This window comes from Tamandua tetradactyla, chromosome 2 (assembly GCF_023851605.1).
Source record: "Tamandua tetradactyla isolate mTamTet1 chromosome 2, mTamTet1.pri, whole genome shotgun sequence".
Lineage (NCBI taxonomy): Eukaryota > Metazoa > Chordata > Mammalia > Pilosa > Myrmecophagidae > Tamandua > Tamandua tetradactyla.
Genome location: NC_135328.1, coordinates 158,027,811 through 158,054,762, shown reverse-complemented (window position 1 = coordinate 158,054,762; position 26,952 = coordinate 158,027,811). Strand labels below are relative to the sequence as shown.

At 37.6% G+C, this 26,952-nt stretch overlaps 1 protein-coding gene across 4 annotated transcripts in view; it reads left to right on the top strand.

The window, feature by feature from the left end:
• Positions 1-26,952, top strand: part of PATJ (PATJ crumbs cell polarity complex component) — a 473,288-nt gene that overhangs the window by 395,020 nt on the left and 51,316 nt on the right. For all 4 annotated transcript variants that reach the window (XM_077149461.1, XM_077149460.1, XM_077149463.1 and 1 more), the window contains 2 exons: positions 2,187-2,304; positions 5,623-5,756. In XM_077149461.1, coding sequence (XP_077005576.1) covers positions 2,187-2,304; positions 5,623-5,756 — 252 coding nt within the window. The remainder of the gene's footprint in view (positions 1-2,186; positions 2,305-5,622; positions 5,757-26,952) is intronic.

The following is a 26,952-nucleotide window of genomic DNA, read 5'->3' as shown; positions in this document are numbered from 1 at the left end:
CTAATGATTGTTCTCTCTTGTGCTTCCCCATTGTTAAATTCACATGATTTTTCATTAAACTTTGTAGCTTGCATTCAGCTTTGTTAAAAATCATTGTTCCTAAGCTGAACAAAACGAAGGTTGAATGTACATTCAGTGTGAACTGACATATAATCTCAATTGCTACAAGAACTTTCTCATATAACAGTCTGTTTTATCAATGATAACAATCATTTGAGGGTTTGTGAGGGTAGTTCAGTGGTAGAATTCTCACCTGCCATGCAGGAGACCCGGGTTTGATTCCCAGTCCATACACTTCCCAAACAAACAAGCAAACAAGTGGAAAAAAAAATCAACAAATGGTACTGCAATAAGGGGATACTCATGTGGAAAAAGAATGAAATATGACCCCTACCATACAGCATACAAAGAAAAAAAAATCAGTTTGGGGGTGATATGGTATTTCCATGGTGTCATAGACCCAAGCACCTCTTACCTGATTACTTAACCCTCTTCAAAACATGGTATCCATTTTTTGGCCTAAGATAATTGCTCCAATTATCATCGCATCTGTGCTCCGGCCTAGGAGAGGGGGAAGGCAGCATCCTTCTGTGGAAATTGCACAATTCATTTCTGTTTACATCGCATTGACCTGGACGTATTCTTGTGGTCACACCTGACTTCAAAGAGGTTGGCAAACATAATCCTTAGAGGTTGTTCTAGGGTTCAGTATTCTTGTAGTAAACCCTTATTTGACTCTTTCCTATCTCCCTCATTTTTTTTAAAATCACTGATAAAATATGTATTTGAATAAGTCTTTTTAAGTAAGTGTACAGTCAATGTTAAATAATGGTAATGGAAAAAATACAGAAAAAAAATAACATCCATACAGAAAAAAATTACTGCCTAACAGCTTTTTGCTAAATATTTCAAACTTGTAGTATTCTTCTTTTAATCCTTTCTCTTCCTCTAATTAGTTGTGGAATTTCAGATAGGTCACGTGACATTTGTGTACTATATTCTCTATTTGCAAAAGAAAGCAATATTGATTAGCTCTCAGGGTTGTTCTCATGATTAAATGAATTCATGGATATAAGATATCTGGACAACTGGAAAGGACAATACAAATATATATGGATGGTATTATTTTCATTGTTACATACTGCACTCATCCTTGTATTGAGGCACTTGAACTGGCAGAATCTTGGGGTGTTATGGTTCTAGAGCAGTTACATTGGTCCTATTTCTAGACTCCAGGGACAGACTGGTGCTTCACTGCCTCCACCAGAATCCTCCAGCTGGGGATGAATTCCCTGGCTAACTACAGATCCAGAAGGCAGGTCAGGTCACTTCCTATGTTTCTTAACTGCCTGTGAAGCAAGCATGGGGTCCTTTTGGTTTTTCTTAGTTTTTTAATACTAATACTCATCGGCATATTGTCAGAAAAATTCCAGAATTACAAGTTCATTTTCAAAGCTCACACCTTAAAGTTTCCTATCCCTTTACTGAATTGCAAAGTTCATTTCCTACACGGTTTCCTATGTCTTTGGTTTTGCTCTTCTATATATATTCATTTGCTCACTCATCCATTCACTTCTCAAACATTTATTGATGCCCTACTATGTTCCAGGTGCTGGGAAACAAAGGTGAATAAGGTACTGTTCTTTTAGATAAATTAAATGTAGTTGATGTACCTGGCATTTAGTAGTCTTTCAGTAGATGTTTACTGTTTCCCCTTCCTGCCTGCAAACAGCTCTGTTAACCTACCTAATGCATATTTGATATGTGAATGTGTCCCAAAGAGATGGACAGTGTTGTGTACGCAGAACATCTGCAGCGTAGATTGTTTTTCACCGGACTGGACACAGCACAGATACATGGACTTCATGTTGATCTCATCAGAATTAGTCAAAATTGTAAACCACAACGATAGAGCATCTTCAGCTTTTTCCTTCCTTCCTTCCTTCCTTGACCCATCTTTCATTGAAGCATTTTTATATACAGAATTTTTAGGTACATGGCAACCATGGGGAATGGGGCAGAAATCATCTTAACTTCCTCCTACCACCTCCCCCACCCTCTACCCCGTATTCTTAAAATGCAATACTGGCGTACGCTTTTGGTTATTGTTTTGATAACAGTATACCAGTTTGAAAGTCTTTTCTTACTCCTTCTTGACATTTATCTAATTTTCCTTCCTTGTGTAGGCTGTCAGCCAGATGAAACAGCAAAAACATTCAACGAAAGTCTCCATCGGCTCACAAGAAATACCTTTAGCACCAACTACATCATACTATTCAAAAGAAGCAGACTTTACAGGCCATGGTATGGTTCTTTCTCCAAGCAGAATTGGTGCATTAAACCTTAGAGGCGGAGGGAAAGGATCATGATGTAGTGAAAAGAACACTAGACCAGGAGTCAAGAGGTCTGGCTTTGTGTTCTGCTCCACTTCTTTAGCTTTGGGACTTGGGCAGGTCATTTTACCACCATGCAGTATTTCTCATCTCTGCCATTGGGATAATACTCATTGCCTATTGGTTATTGAATATAAAACCACTAGAATAGAGTAGACCCTCAGTAGATGTTCTTTGAATGTCTTATAAATTTTCTATTCTAATATCTCAAGAAGATTGTGTTTATTAGTTATGAGTAATATCCCTTAATTGAACTGAGATTTTACACATGTGGTTGTAAGCTATTTGAAGAGTGTTAATTTTCAGTGCTTAAAGAAATTGGTATTACATTTTCTTTTACAATTCCTGGCTTGAATTATCCTGACTCAGGTTTGAAAATAAAACGTCAGAATAAATAATGGGTATTTTCACTTTGCTTTTATGCAATATAAGTCACTAAAAAAATGAGCTATCTAAAACACCATGCTCATCATTGACAAAGCATAACCTTGTATTAATTTGGCAGGCCTGAAATTTTTATCACATCTGTCTTTTTATAAGTTTCTTCTTAAGTATTAACTCATAAAAAGTTTAGCAAGGGCGGGCCGCGGTGGCTCAGCGGGCAAAGTGCTTGCCTGCTATGCCGGAGGACCTCGGTTCGATTCCCGGCCCCAGCCCATGTAACAAAAACGGAGAAACAGAATACAATAAAAAACAAGAAAATGTTTAAAAATGTTTCCCTTTCTTCCTTCCTTCCTTCCTTCTATCCTTCCTTCCTTCTCTCTGTCTTTCCTTTAAAAAAAAAAAAAAAAAAAAAAAAAAAAAAAAAAAAAGTTTAGCAAGGTGGTATTATTTTAAAGCACTAGATTTTTACTGAAATACTTTATGAATAAGGCCATCAAACTATGGCCATGGGCCAAATCTGGCATGCCGCCTGTTTTTGTATAAAAATTATATAAAATTCATATTTCAGTGTCCATAAATACAGTTTTTATTGAAACACTCCTTCATTTGCATATTGCCCATGACTGATTATAGTCGAATAGTTGCAGCATAGACTGTATGGGCTATAAAGCATAAAATTCTTATTACCTGGCCTTGTACGAAAAAAGGTTGCTGACCCCTGTTGACGACCAATTTAGTTTTGATTGTATATCTCACACATTTATACCTGGATAACAGAAATTAGTCATTGTACAATTTAATCTCTGGGAACTATAGTTGTTGCCATCCATTTACCAAACTTTTATTGAGAGCAAGTATGAGCAAGGCATTGGGTTGAATTCTATGAGACAAACAAATACAAAGATTGACCCACGAATGACTAGGGTGAGGGAAAAGTAAAGGAGGGAAAGAAATGCCATCCAGTTTACTGTGTTCTCTCTCCTGTCACTAAAGAGACTATATTACTCTCATTTACAAAAGAAGTATAAAGCTTTTAAAGCATCCATGAAATTGTGCCACTGTTGGGCGTTGTTTTTCTTATAAGTTAATAGGAAATGTGCAAAACACATATACTGCAAAAAGATCTGGAGACAAATCACATACTCAATTTAATACTCTACTTTTAATAGGGCTCTTCTCATTGTCACTCAGGTTATATTACTAAATTTTCTGCTCTTAGTGAGGAAGCCATTAGCTTAATAAATGTCATGTGGTCAGGAACAACAAAACCGTGAGTGCCTACAATATGCCAGCCCTGGGCTGGGCACCCCCCACACACTGTTCCTTTAATTCCTCCAGCAGCCTATTGGATAGTGGTTACGTGCTTTTTTCTAAAGAGGAGCCGGCCCCAGTTTCACCCACCTTTTAATTTCCCAAGTGGGGACTCAAATCCATATCTGCACCAAAACTTGTGCCTTGTGTCACAAAGCCCATGATAACAGTTGTTAGAGCAATCCCCTTGCAGGGTAACCTGGAAACTGTTTCCTTTTCTTTTACACCAGGATTTGGCAATTTTTTTTTTTTTATTTAGAAACAAATAGTAATTATTTTAGGCTTGCATACCGTACGATCCCTGTCACAGCCACTCAACTCTGTCGATGTTGTATGAGATCAGCTGGAGACTAGATGTAAGCAAATGAGTCTAGCTGTGCTCCAATATAAGTTTATTTATGGACACTGAGGTTTGGATTTCAAATAATTTTCATGTGTCATGGAATATCATTCTTTTGATTTTTTTTTCAACCTTTTAAAAATGTAGAAGCCCTTCCTGGCCTTTGGGCTGCACTCTGCAGATGCCTTTTTTCATATGGTTGTTAAGCATGGTGGGTTTTTCTTGGACCCTCTGCATTAGCTGCAGCTGCCCAGCAGGTGGGGCCTCCCAATATCAGCCCTTTATTAAATTATATTGCAATATAAGAATAAATCTTTGTGATGATCAAAGTTATTAAGAAAAGATGACATGCTCTGGAAGACATACTTTTTATATGATTTCCTTGAAACTAAATGTTTAATATTTCAGCTTTTGAATGATCTGGAAAATGCACATATGTGGACTTTATTCTGGATAAACAGATATTATTAAATATCTTTCCTGTCTCTTAATATTTTCTTCTCTAATTTTTTTTTAAAACCTCAATCTAAAACAATTACTGAAAATAAAAAAACCTTTATAAAACAGTAATAATTCTTTTAACAAGCTTTTTGCTTATGGACCCAGTAATTATAAACATTATTTGTAAATAGTAAATTAATTGTTACTCTCTATATAATAACATTTGGGAATGAGTTTTAGACAATTGTTATTTTAGGCATATCTTAATTTATTGATTAAATGCTTTGTCCATCTTAATTCATATGATATACTCTGTTTGAAAGTATTCAAACATTATTTCTTCATTTGTATTCTATAATTCAGAATCTTCTCTGTCTTATCTGCCATTATTCTTATTATAATGTATACCTCATATGTACCTAATAATGTAATTAAGTTAAAGTTTTCCAGCCAGTTTTCATTTTGAGATTTTAAAAGTTCCAAGTTTAACTTAAATTTATAGAAGTCCAAGATGGATAGTTTAGGGTGGGGGCAGAGTATTGTTTTACGCTCAAAAGTTTCATGAAATGTTATATTTCATCCCTGGGTAGCTGGGCAGTAATGGTCCACCTTTTCCCTGTATGTACTTATAGGAAAAGAGAGAAATGATAACATCTGCACACCCTGCATTCCCTGAGAAACAAGTATAGAAGCTGAGCTGCATCTCCTCAGCATGCATGCTTGTCAGTCATTCTGTGTTCAATCCTTTTCTAGGTGATTTCCAGGCTCCTCTGTCTGTGGACCCTTCAACATGTCCCATTATACCTGGCCAGGAAATGATTATAGAAATATCCAAGGGGCGTTCAGGTCTTGGTCTCAGCATTGTGGGAGGAAAAGACACACCCCTGGTAAGTTTTTAGATATATATCCATCTGTTTCGGTTTGCTAAAGCTGCCAGAATGCAATAAACCAGAAATGGGTTGGCTTTTACAATGTGGATTTATTAGCTTACACATTTAAGTTCTTAGGCCATGAAATTGTCCAAATTAAGGTATCAACAAGACAATACCTTCTCAACAAGAAAGGCTGCTGGCATTTGGGATGCCTCTGTTGCATAGTAAGGTCCATGGTTATTGTCTCCTGGTCCTTCTCCCCTAAGTTTCGCTGCTTTCAGCTTCTGGCTTCAGTGACTTCTTCTCTCAACTTCTCTGAGCTCTCTTGGCTTTCTCTTTGTGTCTTTGTTCTCCTATGAAGAACTCCAGTAAAAGGATTAAAACCCACTTGAATGGAGGGGGTCACATCTCAACTGAAATAACCTATGCAAAAGGTCCCACCCATAGTAGCTCTGCATTCGCAGGACTAGATTGAAAGGACATGGCCTTTTCTGGGCTACATAACAGCTTCAAACTACCACACCATCTATCACACAGAGTTAGTTGTTGAGCCTCACCTGTGTCACTTCTATAAAGACTTGGCTTTTTCATAGCATGGAAAAAACATAAATATATGTGCATCCATATTCTAGACAGCATTCAAGTTTTTCGCCAGGATTTTCTCCATCTAGGATGTTGAGTATTTTTTTTATAAATGCTTATTGGACCAACAACATAGCAACATTCAGAAATAATATAACAGGATTTAAAACAGTGCCTGGCACATAATAAATGTTCAGTGAGTATTAACTATTATTGTTATTCTGTTGTCCTCATCATAATTATTATTCAAAGAATACTAAAGAAAAAGTCTACCAATTATTCCAGTCCAAAAACTTAGTCTTTTGCTTAATTCCTACCATGTTCATGTATACTCATAATTTTTTTTTAATTGGCTTAGAAGGTTGGTTTTTAATTGGATGGCTGAACTTTGATTTTTTTGGTTAGAACATTTTGTTTATCACTAGTCAATAGTGCTATTAAACTGTAAATTTTTTTTTCTAATTTACTCAAAATGATCAAAATAATTAATCAGATCATATATATTTGAATAGGTAATGTGTGCACATTTAGTAAATTGATATAAAAGAATACAAGATGAAAAATTAATCTCCCTCCTACACCTGTGTCCTAGCCCCACCCTCTACTCCACCAGTACTTCTCCCCAGAGATTATCACTCTTACTGATGAATACGTTTTTTTTAAACATAACAACATGCAAATACGAACATTCTTACCATATGATCATTAAATTCTTGGTATATAAACAATAACTCACAGTATCATCACATAGTTGTATATTCATCACCACAATCACCTCTCAGAACATTTGCATCAATCCAGAAAAAGAAATAAAAAGGAAAAAGAAAAAATTTGTACTTACCATACTCCCTTCTCCTACCCTTCACTGATCACCAGCATTTCAATCTACTAAATTTATTTTAACATTTGTTCCCCCTATTATTTACTTATTTTAAGTCCATACGTTTTACTCATCAGTCGATAAGCTAGATAAAAGGAGCATCAGACACAAGGTTTTCACAATCACACTGTCAAAATGCAAAAGCTATATCATTATACAATCTTCTTCAAGAAACATGGCTACTGGAACACAGCTCACAGTTTTAGGCAGTTCCCTTCAGCCTCTCCATACACGTTAACTAAAAAGGTGATATCTGTGTAATGCATAAGAATAACCTCCAGGATAACCTCTCGACTGTGTTTGTAATCTCTCAGCCACTGACACTTTATTTTGTCTCATTTCAGTCTTCCCCCTTTTGGTCAGGAAGGTTTTCTCAATCTCTTGATGCTGAGTCCCAGCTCATTCTAAGATTTCTGTCCCATAATGCCAGGAAGGTCCACACCCCTGGGAGTCATGTCCCATGTAGAGAATGAGAGGGCAGTGAGTTTGCTTGTTGTATTGGCTGAGAGAGGCCACATCTGAGCAACAAAAGAGGTTCTATTGGGGGTGAATCTTAGGCCTAATTTTAAGTACGCTTAACCTATCCTTTGCAGGGTTAAGTTTCCTAAGAACAAACCCCAAGATTGAGGGCTCAGCCTATTGCTTTGGTTGTCCCACTGCTTGTGAGAATATCAGGAATTCTCCACTTGGAGAAGTTGAATTTTCCCCCTTTCTCACCATTTCCCCAAGGGGACTTTGCAAATACTGTTTTTATTCACTGTTCAAAACACTCTGGGATTTACCAGGGCATCACTCTGGACAAACCTACAAAATCTTATGCCCTACTCAAGGTTCCATGTACTTATGGTGTTCAGTTAAGCTGTCTACATAAGTTATATTAGGAAATGCCCTAGTCAAAATATAAATTTTGTACCAAATAAACATTTTTTGCTTTAGTCTCACACATAAGTTTTAAAATATGAATTACCATCTATTTTCAACACTCTGCAATATTGACATTCCTTTGTTCTTCCTCATGCAAAAACATTTTTAAATTTGTACATTTAGTCACTATCATTATACACTCTAGGCATTCCTAGATTATACCATGTCAGTCTTTATTGTCTGTCTTTCCTTCTGATTTCACTTGTGCCCCAGCCTTCCTCCCTCTATCATTCTCACATTCAGCGTTCTAGCATTGTTGTTTAACAGTAAGGTAGTATTGTGCTATCCATTTCTGCAGTTTTACAATCAATCCTGTTGCATTATCAATATCTCTTCAGCTTCAATTACCCAATATCTACTCTATCTGTCTCCTGATGGTCTCTGTTCCCAACTGAAATTCTCCAAGCTCATTCCCTAATGTCAGTTCATATCAGTGAGACCGTACAGTATTTGTCCTTTAGTTTCTGGCTAATCACACTCAGCATAATGTCCTTAAGGTCCATCCATGTTGTTACATACTTCATAACTTTATTCTGTCTTACAGCTACATGATATTCCATTGTATGTATATACCACAGCTTGTTTAGCCCCTCATCTATTGATGGACATTTGGGCTGTTTCCATCTCTTGGCAATTGTAAATAATGCTGCTATAAACATTGGTGTGCAAATGTCCATTTGTGTTTTTGCCCTCATGTCCTCTGAATAGATACCTAGCGGTGGTATTGCTGGGTCATTTGGCAATTCAATACTTAGCTTCCTGAGGTACTACCAAACTGCCTTGCACAGTGGTTGCACCATTTGACATTCCCACCAACAGTGGATAAGTGTGCCTCTTTCTCCACATCCTCTCCAGCACTTGTCATTTTCTGTTTTGTTGATAATGGCCATTCTGGTGGGTGTGAGATGATATCTTATGGTGGTTTTGATTTGGATTTCCCTAATAGCCAAGAAAGTTGAGCATCTTTTCGTGTACCTTTTGGCCATTTGTATTTCCTCTTCTGAGAAGTGTCTGTTCATGTCTTTTGCCCATTTTATAATTGGGTTGCCTGTCTTTTTGTTGTTGAGTTGAACAATCTCTTTATATATTCTGGATACTAGAACTTTATCTGATATTTCTTTTCCAAATATTGTCTCCCATTGTGTAAGGTTTTTACTTTCTTGATGAAGTTCTTTGATGCACAAAAGTGCTTAATTTTGAGGAGTTCCCATTTCTTTCTTTCTTCAATGCTCGTGCTTTGGGTGTAAGGTCTAGGAAACCGCTTCCTATTATAGGAGTTATAATATATTTCACTATGATTTCTTCTAAAAGTTTTATGGTCTTAGATCTAATGTTTAGGTCTCTTTGATCCATTTTGAGTTAATGTTTGTATAGCGTGTGAGATATGGGTCCTCTTTCATTCTTTTGCATGTGGGTATCCAGTCCTCTAGGCACCATTTGTTGAAGAGACTGTTCTGTCCCAGGTGAGTTGGCTTGACTGCCTTATCAAAGATCAATTGTCCATAGATGAGAGGATCTATATCTGAATACTCTTATTCGATTCCCTTGATCAGTATATCTATCTTTATGCCAGTGCCATGCTGCTTTGACCACTGTAGCTTCATAGTACTCCTTTAAGTCAGGTAGCATGAGACCTCCAACTTCATTTTTCTTTCTCAGGATATTTTTAGCTAATAGGGGCACCCTGTCTTTCCAGATAAATTTGGTTATTGTTTTTTCTATTTCTGAAAAGTAAGTTTTGGGGATTTTAATTGGTATTGCATTGGATCTGTGAATCAATTTAGGTAGAATTGACATCTTAACTCTATTTAGTCTTCCAATCCATGAAAGTGGTATGCCCTTCCATTTATTTAGGTCTGTGATTTCTTTTAGCAATTTCTTATAGTTTTCTTTGTATAGGTCTTTTGTCTCTTTAGTTAAATTTATTCCTAAATATTTTATTCTTTTGGTTGCAATTGAAATGGAATTTTTTTGTTGATTCCCCCTCAGATTGTTCATTACTAGTGTATACAAACACTACAGATTTTTGAGTGTTAATCTTGTAACCTGCCACTTTGCTGTACTCATTTATTAGCTCTAGTAGTTTTGCTGTGGAATTTTCAGGGTTTTTGACATATAGTATCATGCAATCTGCAAACAATGAGAGTTTTACTTCTTCCTTTCCAATTTTGATGCCTTGTATTTCTTTTTCTTGTCTAATTGCTCTGGCTAGAACTTCCAACACAATGTTGAATAACAGTGGTGATAGTGGACATCCTTGTCTTGTTCCTGATCTTAGGTGGACAGTTCTCAGTTTTTCCCCATTGAGGATGATGTTAGCTGTGGAATTTTCATATATTCCCTTTATCATGTTAAGGAAGTTCCCTTCTATTCCTATCCTTTGAAGTGTTTTCAACAAGTAATGATGTTGAATTTTGTCAAATGCCTTTTCTGCATCAATCAAGATGATCATGTGATTTTTCTGCTTTGATTTGTTGATATAGTGTATTACATTAATTGATTTTCTTATGTTGAACCATCCTTGCATACCTGGGATGAATCCTACTTGGTCATGGTGTATAATTCTTTTAATTTGTTGCTGGATTCTATTTGCTAGAATTTTGTTGAGGAGTTTTGCATCTATATTCATTAGAGAAATTGGTCTGTAGTTTTCTTTTTTTTGTAATATCTTTGTCTGACTTTGTTATGAGGGTGGTGTTGGCTTCATAGAATGAGTTAGGTAGCTTTCCCTCCTCTTTAATTTTTTTGAAGAGTTTGAGCAGGATTGGTACTAATTCTTTCTGGAATGTTTGGTAGAATTCACATGTGAAGCCATTTTATCCTGGATTTTTCTTTTTGGGGAGCTTCTTAATGACTGATTCAATTTCTTTGCTTGTGATTGGTTTGTTGAGGTCATCTATTTCTTCTTGAGTCAAAGTTGGTTGTTCATGCCTTTCTAGAAATTTGTCCATCTACATTGTTGAGTTTATTAGCATAAAGTTGTTCATAGTATCCTCTCATTACCTCATTTATTTCTGCGGGGTCAGTGGTTATGGCTCCTCTTCCATTTCTGATTTTATTTATTTGCATCCTGTCTTCTTCTTTTTGATGGACCCCCACTAAGGGTCTATCATAGAACTTCTGGTTTTGTTATTAATTTTCTCATAGAACCAACTTCTGGTTTTGTTGATTTTCTTGATTGTTTTCACATTCTCAATTTCATTTATTTCTGCTCTAATCTTCAATATTTCTTTCCTTTTCCTTGCTTGGGGTTAGTTTGCTGTTCCTTCTCTAGTTCTTCCAAGTGGACAGTTAATTCCTCAATTTTTGCCGTTTTTACTTTTTTGATATATTTTCAATAAATTTCCCTCTTAGCACTGCCTTTGCTGCATCCCATACATTTTGATATGTCATGTTTTCATTTTCATTTGCCTCGAGATATTTATTGATTTCTCTTGTAATTTCTTCCTTGACCCCCTGATTGTTTAAGAGTGTGTTGTTGACCCTCCATATGTTTGTGAATTTTCTGGCTATCTGCCTATTATTGATTTCCAACTTCATTCCTTATGATCTGAAAAAGTGTTGTATGATTCAATCTTTTTAAATTTATTGAGACCTACTTTGTGACCCAGCATATGGTCTATCCTTGAGAATAATCCATGAGCACTTGAGAAAAAGCTGTATCCTGCTGTTGTGGGGTGTAATGTTTTATAAATGTCCGTTTAGTCTAGCTCACTTATTGTATTATTCAAATTCTCTGTTTCTTTATTGATCCTCTGTCTAGATGTTCTGTCCATTGATGAGAGTGGGGAATTGCTGTCTCTAACTAATTATGGTAGATGCATCTATTTCTCTTTTCTGTGTTTTCAGTGTTTACCTCATGTTTTTCCAAGCATTCTGGTTTGGTGCATATATATTTATGATTGTCATATCTTCTTGGTGAATTATTCCTCTTATTAATGCATAGTGTCCTTCTTTGTCTCTTTTAACTGTGTTACATTTGAAGTTTAATTTGTTGGATATTAATATAGCTACTCCTGATCTTTTCTGATTGTTATTTGCATGGAATATCTTTTCCCAACCTTTCACTTTCACCCTATGTTTATCCTTGGTTTTAAGGTGCATTTCCTTTAGATAGTATATGGATGGGTCCTGTTTTTTAATCCATTCTGCCAGTCTCTGTCTTTTGATGGGGAGTTTAATCCATTAACTTTTAGTGTTATTACTGTATGAGCAGTACTTACTTCTACCATTTTGCGTTTTGGATTTTATATGTCATATTTAATTTCCTTCTTTTTACCTTTACTGATAGTCTTCATTACTACACTCTTCTCCACACCTGTCTCTCCTGTTTTTTCATGTATGTCTCTAGTGTTCCCTTTAGTATTTCTTACAGAGCTGTTCTCTTGGCCACAGATTTTCTCAGTGATTTTTTGTCTGAAAATGTTTTAAAATCCCCTTGATTTTTGAAGGACAATTTTGCTGGATATAGAATTCTTGGTTGGCAGTTTTTCTCTTAGTAATTTAAATATATCATCCCACTGTCTTCACACCTCCATCGTTTCTGCTGAGAAATCTACACATAGACTTATTGGGTTTCCCTTGTATGTGATGGATTGCTTTTCTCTTGCTGCTTCAAGATTCTCTCTTTTTCTTTGACATCTGACATTCTGATTAGTAAGTGTCTTGGAGTACGTCTGTTTGGATCTGTTCTGTTTAGGGTACGTTGCAGTTCTTGGATCTGTAATTTTAAGTCTTTCATAAGAGTTGGGAAATTTTCAGTGATAATTTTCTCCATTAGTTTTTCTCCTCCTTTTCCCTTCTCGTCTCCTTCTGGGGCACCCACAACACATATGTTTGTGTACTTCATGGTGTCATTCAATTCCTTGAGTCCCTGTTCATTTTTTCCCATTCTTTTCCTTATATTTTCTTTTGATAGTCAGATTTCATATGTCCCATCCTCCAGTTCATTAATCCTATCTTCTGCCTCTTGAAATCTAACATTGTAGGTTTCCATTGTTCTTTTTTTTTCATCTCTTCTACTGTGCCTTTCATGTTATTTGTTTTTTCAGACTTTTGATTTCTTCATTTTTGTTTATTCCTTGCCTTTTTTATATCCTCCCTCATTCCTTGCCTTTTTTATATCCTCCCTCAATTCATTGATTTGATTTTTGATGAGGTTTTGCATGTCTCTTTGAACATTGTGAATTAATTGTTTCAACTCCTGTATCTCATTTGCATTGTTGGTTTTTTCCTTTGACTGGGCCATATCTTCAATTTTCTTAGTATAATATGTTATTTTTTGCTGACATCTAGGCATTTAATTACCTTAATTAGCTTATTCTGGAGATTGTTTTCACCTTTTTTGCCTAGGATTTTCTTGCTGGATGACTGTTGTCTGTCTGTTCTTTGACATTCAGTTCAGCTTATTCTAGATCTCTAGTAATTTTTTTTTTAACAGATCAGAATTTTTCACTTTTTGTTTTCTTGTTTCTTGCCCTTCCTATATGGTGCCATTTTTTCCCCCTACTTACAAGGATCTTCTTAGGTATTATAGACCCCAGCCAGATTTTCCCAGACCAAACTGACCTCCTGTCAGGAGGAAAGAGTCACCTGCGTCAGTTTTCCCTGAAGGTGAGACCCAGAAGATTGAAAGACTTTCCTGTGATGCCTCTGGACTCGGTGTTTTCCTATCCTGCCTGGTATGTGGTGCTTTTCTGCTTGTGGGTCCCACCAGCATAAGGTGATGTAGTACCTTTAACATCAGCAGACTCTCTCTGCTAGGGACGTGGTTGAAACAGAGGAGAGGTTGTAGGCTGGCTGTAATAGCTTCACTTTCCCAGACTCTGGGATCTCAATTCCTTGAGGGAGGGATTCCACCTGAGCTGGGCCTCCCGCCCCCTCCTTGGGAAGGCAGAAGCTCCAGACAAACACTCAAACAGGCTTAATTCTGCCTGTGCCTGGGACAGTTGGAGCCAGAGAAGCCTTACAGCTATATCCAAAGATCCGTAGAAACACAGCGACAAAAAAGAAAAAGAAAAATCCGTTTCAGAGCAGGATCCCCATTCCTCAGGTTTTCCAATCAAGAGCTTAAGTTGGTATGTTGCTTTGTGTATCTCCAGGTCCCCTTCTTTCCTTCAGGGCCCAGACCCTTTAAAGTATTATATGCTATCTGATCCAAAAAAAACTGTTTTTTGTTTGTTTGTTTTCTTTTTTCTTTTTTCATCAGCCTTGCCCCTTCTACACTGGGGCAAAAAACAGCAAACTCAGCTTTTACTCATGGTTCAACTGTAGTTGTGGCCTATTTTTAGTAGTCAGAATTTGTTAATTAATTCCATAATTGAAGCTTGGTTGCGTTCAGGCCCTGCTGCTAGTAAAGTCTCTTTCCTGTCCCCTCTGGGAAGCAGCCTTTGGGGGAGGGGCACTGGCCATGGTGACTTGGGGAACTCATGGTTCTGAGTGGGTTCACAGCCAGTCCAGCTTGTCCAGAGTGGGGTACACTGTGTGTCCAGTCACTGACATGGCCCCAGCAATTGTTCTGTACTGTTCCTGCTACATAGCCAGGAACTAGCTGCTCTGGAGAACACACTGTATCCTGTACCTCACTAAGCCACCATCTTGGCCCCCTGCACAGCAATGAATACATTTTTAAATGAATCTTATGATATTTCTTTTCTTGCCCATCTTATTTACTAAAGAATAAATTGCATGTGCAGACTTTTTATAAAACAGAGTTTAATATGGTCAATAAAAGTATTTTTTCCATTTTTATAAGAATATGATGTTTCTCTCTTTAGTACTGTTATGGAGTAGGTGGATCATATTCTCTTTTTTTGTGATAAACATCAGTCCCCTAAAGCACTAGGAAAGGCAAAAGCAGCATATGTTCCAGGAACCTGGGTCTTAATGCCTTTTACACTTTGGCTGGTCACAGTCCCTGGCATTGGTCTCATCTAGAGATTCAACCAACCTTACTAGTGAACCACTGGAACCTGACTATCCCTGGAGGATGGTACTTATTGATTAAAGGGTTTTATCTTCTTCAGCTTGATTAAAGGATTCTTAAGACTTTTCTACTGAATTCAGGGTAATTTATGTCCTAAATTATTCTCTTTGCCTTTGCAGGCAAGAACTACTGTGTGTGGCTTCCTGCCCACACTTTGATGTTTTTATCAGCTTAGCTAGAGCTGGGAACATTTGGCGTCAACTAGCCTCAGCTGCTGGGTTTAGCTCCCAGGCCTTTTCATGGGTCTTTGGCTCCCTGAGGTCCAGCAGTTTTAACAGTCTTCTACCTTTCTTACTGTCTGGCTCACTGTCCATTCAGCTTTGGTCATTGAGGAAAGAGGCAAACTCTTCATTAGAGATTTCTCTTTAAGTGATTTGGTCTAGGCTGTATTATTTAATAGTATTTTTAATAATGCATTCTAATTGTATGTGGCCTGGCCTTTCATTATTATTTAGAAGCACTTTGACCAGCCTGGTAGCCACCCAGCTAGCTCTGACTATGTACAGGAGTAACACTACCACAGAAGACCAGACCAGATCACTGTCCCCCAAACCCCACATGCATTTCAGCCTAATTCTGCTCCCCTCCTTTCAAATTACTCTCTTCCTCCTTCCTCCTTCCTCCCCTCCACCCCTAAACCCTCCAGGTAAGATTCTGTACCTCCTCCAAGCCCCTTTTCCCCAATGAAGTCTTTCCTGGCTTCTATAGGTGCCTTGATCTCTCCTTGGCTATACTCACCTAATGACTGACCATTTGTCTCATTCAGCTTTCAGTTATGTTTCATCTCTACATTTACTAGTTGGAGCAGATTCTTTAACCACTCAGAGCCTATTTTCTGATTTACCAAAGGGGATAATAATACTTGATGAATTACTAGGAGAATCAAAGGAGTGACCTAGGTACATTATGGAGCCTTATGCCTAGCACATAGTAAACGATTGCATATGACTTGTACCTTCTTCAAGTCTCAGTTTCCACATGTGCAAAGGGGGCTAAATAATACCGACTTGCTGGGTTATGGTGAGGATCAAAGATTTCATAAACAGTAGAAAATGATATACATATCTTTGTTATGCAAAGGCCTTTAAGGTGGTATTCAGATACTATAAGTTGACCCTGAATACCTAGTCATCTCCCTCCAGGACCTGTTGACTCATTTTTGCAAAGAAGTATTCCTGAATATTAAATAAATCGAATTTTTATAAATAAGGCTACATTTGAAATGAACCAGGGAAATTACTTTTTAAGGAAATTCTGTAGTCCATTCTTTCATAAAGAAAAAGTAACTTTTGGTTCGTATTTTGTAAATATATGTCTCTTTATAGTGTTTAAAATAAGGCAGAACTAGATTTCCCCTTGGAAAGCAGAAGCGTTTCATCAGCATGGCTGGCCCAGCTCAATGAATCTGTTAGCTGTTTAGGATTTTGTTTCTGTTTTTGTATTTTGCTTTTTGTTGGTTGTTGTTAATATGATTTTGCTTGGTATAGGTTGATTAGAATTCCTGAGCAAGATGTGCCCATGCTACTCTTGAGTCTTTAATGTTGCAATCACTTGTGCTTCTGGCTGCCAGCTCGAGGGCTTGTATTGGACTACGTCACCGCTTGTATCCTGTCTGGGAGGCTGTTTGCTAAATACTATGCTCTGCTTCTCTGTTAACATGAGGCAGCCAAAAAAAAATTCTTTAAGAGCATCTTGAGATTCATAATATATAGTTCTGCCTTTTGAGACTGTAAATCCCATTGTCCTTGGAAGGATAAGCACCACTTAAAAATGAGAGATGGGACACAGCTTTTATTTCCTAACCTCAGGTACCTCATCAAAAGCTATAAGTTAGACTCACGAGTAATATATAGGCATGCCTGACATTGTAGTGAAGCTGAGTAGCAGTGGGGTGGAAAGTGCTCTAACAAATAAAGGCATTGTTTAGCACAGTGAAGATCTTTTCTTGTTTCCTTTTTTTAATCCCCTAAATTTTGGCATGGAATCTGCAGCCTAATTGACATGCTAGGTCATATTACCCAATTAGGTCTAGCTTAGTACTCTGCATCTAATCAGCAGGAAGTTAGCGAACAGAGTGGAGAGCATATTAAAGGAAATTTGGAAAATGTGGAGCCCCACTATCAAAAGTACCTTTGTGCTTGCCTTTACAGATTTGGTTAAATGATGCATCCGAAAGAGTGTATTGTGAGTTCTGGTGACCCTTCTTGAGCATCTGCTCCAACTCTCCCAATTAGGGTTTCCGTGTTCACTTTGTTCTGTGTCCAACAGATATTTTTGCCATCTACAGAGGAATTAAGCCTTTGGGACCAGTTCTTGACACCACATCAGTATCTCTCCGCTATTAGTAGTTTCTCTCTAGCCAAGACAGATGGTTTCTGAGATCACAGAGGGAGATCTCACTTGTATCCCATTGTATTTGCAGCAGGTCATCTACACCGACCTTTTAAAATACCAAGATAATGATGAGTGTGAGTCTCTTGGGAAGGTTTATAAGCACACCTGGGCCAGATCCTAAATGACAAACTTCTGTGTCTGTTGTTTTAATCTTGTAATGTGCTCCCTGGTCTGCCTTTGGTGAATGTGGCTCTTTTGTGATTGGATGCATATGTTTGCTCAGAGCCTTTCCTTTATGCTGAGGATACAAAATTGAGTGAGATAACTGTCCTCAAAGACAGTTTGTTCAAGTCACTTCTCCTGCATTTAGTATTGTGTTCTAATATAAGAATCAAACAATGAAAAATCGTAATAGGGACTTTTTTTTTAAGTAGAACTTGCAAGATTTAATTAATATAGGATTTTTAATATGTTTCATGTAAGCCAAGAAACCTAATAAGGTGCATTGTATAGCATAGGTAGTATATTTATATGTATTTTTAAATTTTCTTCTACCTATCTATCCATCCATCCATTCTGTCTTTTCTTTCTCTTTTTTTCTTTTTTCTTTTTTTTTTTTTTTTTGCTTTTTGGGAGTGTTAATTTATATTAAATCATGAAGCTGGGAGGACTTGATCTGTTCTACCAAATGAATGACCAATAACTGTCTCCTCTTCTGATGCTGGCACTACATTCCCTGAGCTTCCCCCCAAATCCCTTGGCATCCCCTTCTCAGAAGCATTTGCTTCCTGTTTAGTAGTTTCATCGATATCCTCAGAAGAAATAAAATATAGCTCTCCAGAGTCATTCATTGAGGTTATTTTATTATCAGCCTTGGGAATTCTAGAGAAGAAAAGGAAAGCCTTATGAAATAAATATTTTGTCTTAGAATATTGATAGACTTGAACTGTTCTTGGGGTTGAACAAATGAAGTGGAGAAAGAATGAAGAACTGTTCTCCAGGGCCCTGGCCCTAAGCGTTTTCCTTTCTGTGGGTACCAGTTATCTCAGACTACACATGCTGTGTTCTATCAAAGGTAAGAGGCAACATAGCAGAGTACTGATGCTGATTTCTTTGACTTCAGAATCCCTGTTCTTTACTAATGTGGGGCCTTGGACAAGTGACTTCACCTTTCTAGGTTAAATCTTCTTTTTTTTTGTTTGTGAACTAGTGGTGTTGGCACTATCTTCCTCTTAAAATTGTTATGTGCATTGAGATGATGAATAGAAAGCACTTTGCTCAATGTCTGTCATGTACTGAGTTAAATTATTGTTAATTATTAAACATTTTTATTAGAGTAAATCTTAGCTCCCTTCATCTGTGTGTCTTTGGTATGTTGCCTGCATACTGAGAAACATATGACTTTGTTTCTAGATAATTAAATATTTGTTTTCAACATCAAGCTTGAAAGATTCAAGCATTGTTCCTAATATGTAACTAATATGTATCATCTCATTTAATCCTCACAACAGCCCTATAGAAGAGGTAGTAGTATTATCCTTATTTTACAGGTGAGGAAACTGAGACACAGATAAGTTAGATAACTTCTCCAAGGACATAATGCCAGCCTTTGGTCCATTTGTGGTTTAAATAGCCAATCTGACTCCAAAGTCACATTGTTTGAGTCCTTTTTGTGGTTCTATCACTATGTGCCCTCAGTATTCATCTGTAAAAGGGAGTTATCTGCCTCACTCACCCAACTCTGAGTTCCTTGAGAACAGGTCTATTTTATTTTATTTTCTATCTCTAGTGTCTAGTGCCTGTACGTAGAATTCAATCACTTTAAAATATACCTTCCTCTCTAGCCACATTGCCCTTCTCTGAGTTCCATCCATACTGACCCTGATGCCGAATCAAAAATGGGGGGTGGGGTGGGGTGGGGGTGTCTCTGCCCAGTGCACTCAAATGACCAGTTCCTGAGACACCAGGGTTTCAAGAGAGAAAGAGTTTATTGCTAAGCGCAAAGCAGGAGATCAAATGGGCTGTTCGCCTAAAAATCAATCTCCCTGAACTGCAGTAACTCTGATAATTTTATGGTATTAAAAGATGGCGATTTAAGTTAATGAGTATAATGGCTTGAGATGACAAAGTTAGAGATGATCTAATTGTCAAGTATGCACAGATTGATTATTTTTTGATATTTGATATTATTGATTGATTGCTCTGTCTAGTAAGATATTGTAGGAATTAGGGAGAGTTAGTTCTGGGCTGACTCAGGTTTCTTCATTAATAAATATTAGGGGCTGTCTTTGTGATCATAAGACTCTAAAGTTGTAAAACAGGATAAGGTAGTATAAAGTGGGCCAGTCACCAGAGTTTTACAATCACAAGATAAAGGTTATATAATTATACAATTACTATCAAAGATTGAGGCAAGTTGGGCCACAGTTCACCAACCTTAGGTATTTCCCTTTGTCCATTTTACAATATACAAGAAAGTAAGAGCATCATCTATATAATGATTCAGCAATCAATTATTTAATTCTTAACTCACCATTACAACTTACTCAATTTCTCTAATGAGTCCTGTTCCCACCTGAGGAAGCTTTTGTCTCTGAGTGCTTCTCTGATCCCTGTTCAGCTCAGGGTTCGAACATGTGGTTGAGAAGACCATTGTTGAAATCCCCTCATTTGAGGAAGAATTGAATAGACTAGAAAAAGGGATGACTGGGAGAACGATGATTTCTGAAAACATCCAAGGTTGTCTTCTTGTGTAAAAAGGATAAAAATTATTCTGGTGCTCCCAAGGGGCTCAAAGAAAGACAGATTTCACATCAATGTAAGGAAGAGCTTTCTAAATATGACCTGATTAAAGGCAGAATGAATGGCTATGGGATAGCAAGTGCCCCTCCCCAAGAGGTATTTAGTCAAAGGCCAGGCAGCCATCTGCAATGGTATTATTTTATTAGGCCTTTTTTTCAATCAGGACACGAAAATTTATATTTATAACCCTCTTTTTCAAGATATTGACAGTTTTAAGAAAATTTACTCACCCTCTGAATGTATTACCATCTCATCTATTTCTTAAAACTTAACGCCTTGAGTTTGTTTGTTTGTTTTAAATAGGGAATAAGACGTGATTGTTATTTTTTCTTTTACAGAGACTAGAAATCAGATTTGGAAAGTAAAGTTAATAACTAGAAGCCCAAGTTGCTGTACTTGTATTGTTTTTCTGGGCCTGGAGATGTGCTTGTCCCTTTGCAACAGGAAAACAATTAGGCTGAGCCACTGGTTTTGTTTTATATTCTTGGTACCATCTCATTGTAAATGAGACTGGTAAACTCCCAGGGCAGATTGGAGTTTTTAAGTATTCTTAATAGTAAAAAGGCCTAGGAATGTTAGGTTCAGACTCTTTTAATTTCTAAGTTTCAAAACCTGCATTTTTTTCCACCACCTACTTCAGTACCAATTTAATTCATTTTTATTAAGCAGAAGGTGTATAGGACAGCCACACTGACAAAGCAGGAGGATTCTCCCATTTTGGATATGTGGTAAAATTTATCCATCTAGAAATTGAAATGAAGAATACCCATCTTTTAGCTATAGCAATATAAATGAGGTTCTAAAGTGACCTCATTTAACCTCTCACTGTACTGCATACTATTGTTTCACTATTACTGCTTTTGACAATATAAATGTAGGACTGCAGCAATTTAAACCATTGAATATTTTTTTAAATAAGTGGGATGGAAAGCTATTTTACATTTGATTAAGTGTTTTATTTTACTATTCCCCTTTGAATGAACTCTGCACAGCTATTTCATGTGGAGAATAGTTTGCTTTGTTGTGTAATCCCCCAAACCCAAGCACCTTTTATCGTTGCAGCTTAAGTCATATATTTTTGTACAAAACATCTTATTACCTTAGTTTTATTTTAAAATCAAAGCAGAGTTTTCAAAAGGTCTATGAATCACACTGAAAGAATTTTAACGAATAGTACCTCTGAATTTCCAGGCTCGGGGATCTATCTTAAAGGATATTACTGTAAGCAAAAGCATTATGCAAGCCGAGCAGAATTTAAATAAATAGGGACCAGATGGAACTATAGGGACTTATAAAATATAATACAAATATTGTAATACAATATATAATACAACTATTATCCCGTTTCTTTAAAATAAACCTGTACTTCGGAGTAAAGAATAATGCGCATATTGATAAGTATCAACTTTTTGTTAAATCAAAAAGGGAACTCCATTTTAAGTAATTATAAAACAGTTTCTTTTTTGAGTTTGAGGAGAAAAAGCTTTTCAGTGTCTTGAAACACAAAACATTTTTACGTATTCACAGCAATTTTTATATTAGCTGCTTTTATACTGTGGTTTTCATTCCATATTTCAGGTACCTGTGACTACTGTGCAAGAGTTTGCAGTCCTGAGTTTAAATTTTAGGATATCTTTCATAGTCCATTGCATTAAAGTATACACACATGCACAATCACACAAATACACTGGTGTTATTTCTTGTAACTGCATAATTAATCCTTACTTTTAAGTCGAAAGAGCCACTATACCTATTGTTGATTTAATACTCATGTATGTTGTCTATAGTTTATTACCTAGGAATGTTTCAATGTTCCAGAATAATAGATAACTGAACATTATCATCCATTTTTTTCTCTTTCAGAGGTTTTTTTAGGTGCACATCATCACACTCTACCCAAGGGATATTGGAATGGATGAATAAATTGAGTTTAGGATCTATAGACAATCTATTGTTCTTTTAGTAGCAGAGGTTTGGGGGAGTAATTCAAGTCTATGTTCTGAGAGTCTCACAAAATCTATGCAGTAAACTCTAATTTATTAGTAAGCAGAGCAGAGTATGCAGTTTTTACAAACTATGATTTCAAATCTGATTGATAAGTTCCTTTTATACTTGCTCCCCTCCCTTGTTCTGCTAGAGCCCCTCAGATATTCTGAACAGAATCAATTATCTGTTCAACTAATAAAGTTGGCAAACAAGACTACCTCAATTTGACAAATACTATATTTCTTCTAAAGTAATAATCTTTCATTGTGGTACATTTTCTTTCTCTTTGTTAAATGTACACATGACTAGAGATTCATCCAAATTATAAAAAATTTTAAATGAGAAAAAAATTAATCTTAGAATAAAGGAAATATGATATTTATTGACTGCATTTTGCCTCAGGTCCTGCATGTTCTTATCAGATGCTGAAATTAAGTAGCTCCTTAATCTTGTGTTTCTCATGAATCAATGAAGTGAGGTCAAATATCCTTTGCATCAAAGAAGGGGAAAGTTCTTGGTCTGAAGATGGGAAAGACTGGCAACTTTGCAGCTTGTTTTAAAACATCTTTGCATTTTACTTCCATAGTTTTAAAAAAAAAAAATACAGATCTACAAAACACATTAGGGTGTCAGCATTATAGCACATGCCATGACACAGGGAAAATGCATTTTTAAGTATTCTGTCCTTGGGTTAACCCACAGCGCCACTGTGGCAAGAACAATGGAGAGCTGCCTTTGTCATTATGAGTCCTGCCATCTCTAGTGTAGGTAGCATTTGTCTGCATATCTGCCTTTATCACCTCCCAGTTTTGTTGTAGGGAACTATATCCAGGGAAAAGCAACAGTAGGAAATATTTAACTAAAACAGAAAAATCAAAAAGCCTTGGAACAGGACTCCTGTGGTTTGTTTAGGGCTCACTGCCATTTAAACGGTCCTTTGGGCTTAGCCCTGTGCAGTCCATGGCTTGAAAAGGAATGACCTAAATTATCCTTGCAGCATTAATCTTTCTTGAAAAGAAGAGAACAGGTATATTTTGGGATCACCATGATAACAGGAAAACTGAAAACTAAAAAATGGACCAGACTGGTGTCATTCATTCTTAGTTATTGAATGTTGATCCCTCTAGCCTTTCCCTTCATGTACCAAATGTGTCCCTTAAACAAATAAATACATATTTTGATCCCTTATTAGCAGTCGTTAACCACTGCTATTTGGCTGGCTCATTGCTTGGCATAATGTACATAATCGCATTTCATTCTCAAACCCTAAAAGTTAGGATTTATTCATTCCTTTTTGTAGAAACATTGGCTTAGAGCAGTTAAATAACTTCCTAGAGGTATGAAAAAGCTCTGATGAGTGGCAGAGCTAAAATCAGAATGCAGGTTTGTCTGGCCACAGCCAGTACTCTTCCCACCACAGATTGTTGTCAGAATCCTCTGACAGCTTTGATAGAGTCTGTAGTAGATTAAAATTGACCATAAATTTTATGCTGCTCTTCCCCGATTACTTGAACCTGAGCCAACCCATTGACTTGCTTTGGCCCACAGTGGTAAAAGTAGCACTGTGTGACTTCTAGAGGCCTTGCAGCTTTAGCTCTCACCTTTTGGAATGCTGCCACCTTGTGAACCAGCGTGGAATAGCCTCCTTAAGGATGAGGCACCATGTGAAGAGGCTACATGGAGAAAAGAAGACTCATCCATCCCAGCCGAGGCTCCAGACAAGGAGAGTAAGGTCATCCATGACAGAAACCCCGAGACCTAAGCCCCCATCTAACCACAAACTTATGTGAGAGCCAACTGACAAGACACAGAGCAGAAGAACTGCCTAGCTGAGCCCAACCCAAATCACCAGCCACAGGATTATGAGCAAATAAATGATTATTTTTTTTGTTTTAGACCACTAAGTTATGCAGTGATTTGTTTTACAGAGATAAGTGATACATAGTCTGTCTGCACCACCGCCCCTACCCCCAGCCAGCCCATATTTCTGCACAGCTATCACAAAGTTTAACTCCTCTGAATCCCAGTCCTGAGTCTTTTCTTCTAAACCCTACTGAGCAATTTTTTTCAAATCTCATCCTAACTGACATACAATAGGGAAGCTTGGTTTTTAAAGAATTTGGTCACAAATTATTTGGGATGGAAACTCATATTTAAAGACCACTCAACCCTTAATTGTAAATTACAGTCTGGGACCTATTGCATTTTTTTCTTTGAAGACCAAATATTATTTATTCGATTTATTGAACGTAAAACGGCTCCTCTAAATTGTTGCAATTAAAAAATGAAGTAGCTACTCTGAATCGAGATCAGATAGCACCATTTGCTTAAAGTTTTATTTTTTTAATTTTGGTATAAATATATATGAAAAAAAAAAGGGTCAGCTGTTCTCTAGGTGCTTCCTCTTTTCTTGTGGCTCTCAGTGCCATAAGAGCTCCAACTTCTGTGAGCAGGCAGGTGGCCCAAGGACTCCCGTAAAAATAATCCTCAGACTCTTACTCCCGACGATCATCTTGCGGTTACACACGCCTCGGCCGGGGCGGTGCGGCGCAGTCCTACGGGTGCCCGCCGCCGGGGGTGCCTATCAGGGCTGGGGAGCCCAGGCACATGGGAACCTGTCCGCGGGGGTGGGGGGAGCCCTGAGAACACAAGCGCGCCCCTGCGATGGGACGGGAAGCTACTTGATGTGTCCACTAGATGGAGACCACTCAAGAATGTGGGCGCGGCCCAATTTAGGAGGAGGGAAGTGCTTGAAGCTAAACCAGGAGAACACCGTGGAGACCTACAGGGCACAGCACCAAGCAGGGCTCAAACAGACATGGATTTACAGACAGGCGCCCGCCGCGGCTCAGATGAGGGATACTGAGGGATGCGTGAACCCCGTGGTCTGAGTGGTGCTGTGGCCGGATCTGGCCTCTCGCTGTTATACTGCAGTCTGCCCCCCACCCTAAGGCTCCCCAGGGTTTGCTGTTTGATCGTGTTAATTGTTGACTGCCTCTCCTGCACCAGTGCCAGCTCCCTGAGGGCGGCAAACGGTGTTTCGGTCACTGCTGCCTCCCACGTGCCTGCACCGAGCCTGGCACTGAGCAGGCGCCCTATAAATGGTGGCAGAACGGCTGAGGCTTTGTGATGCATAGGCAAAGTACAAACTCGTGTCTAGGACGGGATTGTGCACCCCTGGAGAAGAGGTGGTGCCTGGCACACAGCACAAATGCTCAGAAAAGGGCTGTTCTTGCACATACCTCCAGGCAGGCCCCAGGTCTGGGTGCAGGTGTCCTGGCTGCTCCGAGGGAGCAGCTGCCAGCCACCAGCTATTGGCCCTCCTGGCTGTGTGCGATGGACCGGCTGGAGGCAGCCAGTCGGGGATCATCTGAATGGCCCTCTCCCCTCCACCTGAAGGCTAAGAAGCTTGAGAGCAGCTGTCTGCTTTTAAAGGATAAAGTCCACTGTCTGGGGCCTATTGCTTTTAAGAGTGAAATACAGCTCTTACAGCAGTCATATCTATTCCTTTTCCATGTAAGTATCCCCTTATTGCAGCACCATTTGTTGGATCGTTTGTTTGTTTTTGTTGGTTTCTTTGTTTGTTTGGGGAAGTGCAGGGGCTAGGAATTGAACCCGGGTTTCCCAAATGACAGGCGATAATTCTACCACTGAACTACCTTCGCACCCCTGTATTCTTCTTTAAAATATTTTTATTGCGATATTTTTTTGCACCATACAGTCAATCCAAAGTATACAATCAGTGGTTCACAATATCATCACATAGTTGTGTATTCTTAACCATGATCATTTTTAGAACATTTGCATTTCTCCAGAAAAAGAAATAAAAAGAAAAAACACTCATATATTCTACTCCTCCCTGTCACTGACCACTAGTACTGCAATCTGCTCATTTTTTTTAACCCTTTACTCTGCCTCCCATTATTTATTTATTTTTTTTGCTCTCATTTTTTTTTTTTTACTCATGGAAAAGAAATGAAATGTGACCCTGCCATGCAGCCTACAAAAATAAAGAATACAAAAAGAGAGAGGGATATGAATCTGCTTTTATATTAAAGATATACATACATAAACATAGAATATATACTCAATAAAATATAATAAATGTATACTTAAAAAAAGAGTGAGATACACTTTAACAGTTTTAAACTAACACTTTCTTTTTGAACTTTGTAACTGCAATAGACATCACAAATCAGTAACTTAATACATGTGTTTTTCAGTGTGGAGTTGAATATAGTTTTCATTTGCACAGCAGTGGCCTGAAGATTTTACTATACCTGCTTTGTTATCACATCTCATTGGTTTCACCCTCCTGCTGAGAAAATGTTCTACTGTTTAGAAGACACGTCTGTCTTTATGATTTCTGAACAGTGACAGCCATAGAGGAGAACTCTATTAAATGGTATTTAAGAATAGCATTATTCCTCTAAGCCTTCAGGTCTGACAGTTTCTTTCAGAGAAAAGAAAATGCCCATTTTATACACAATGTCTTTAATATTTCTTGGGTCTTTTTTGTTAGGAGGGATTTTCCCTTAAAACAAGGGAATAAGACATAGCACTCTTTTCTGGATCACTGGTAAATATATTTTCCATGTAAATGTAAAATTTTAACTCTCTTGTAGTTAAAATATTTCTTAGGATTTTTTTGAGGGAGTGGAGTTTTTAAGAGTATGATAAAGATTGGGTTTTAGTGTGGAGTGATCCAAATTAAGTAA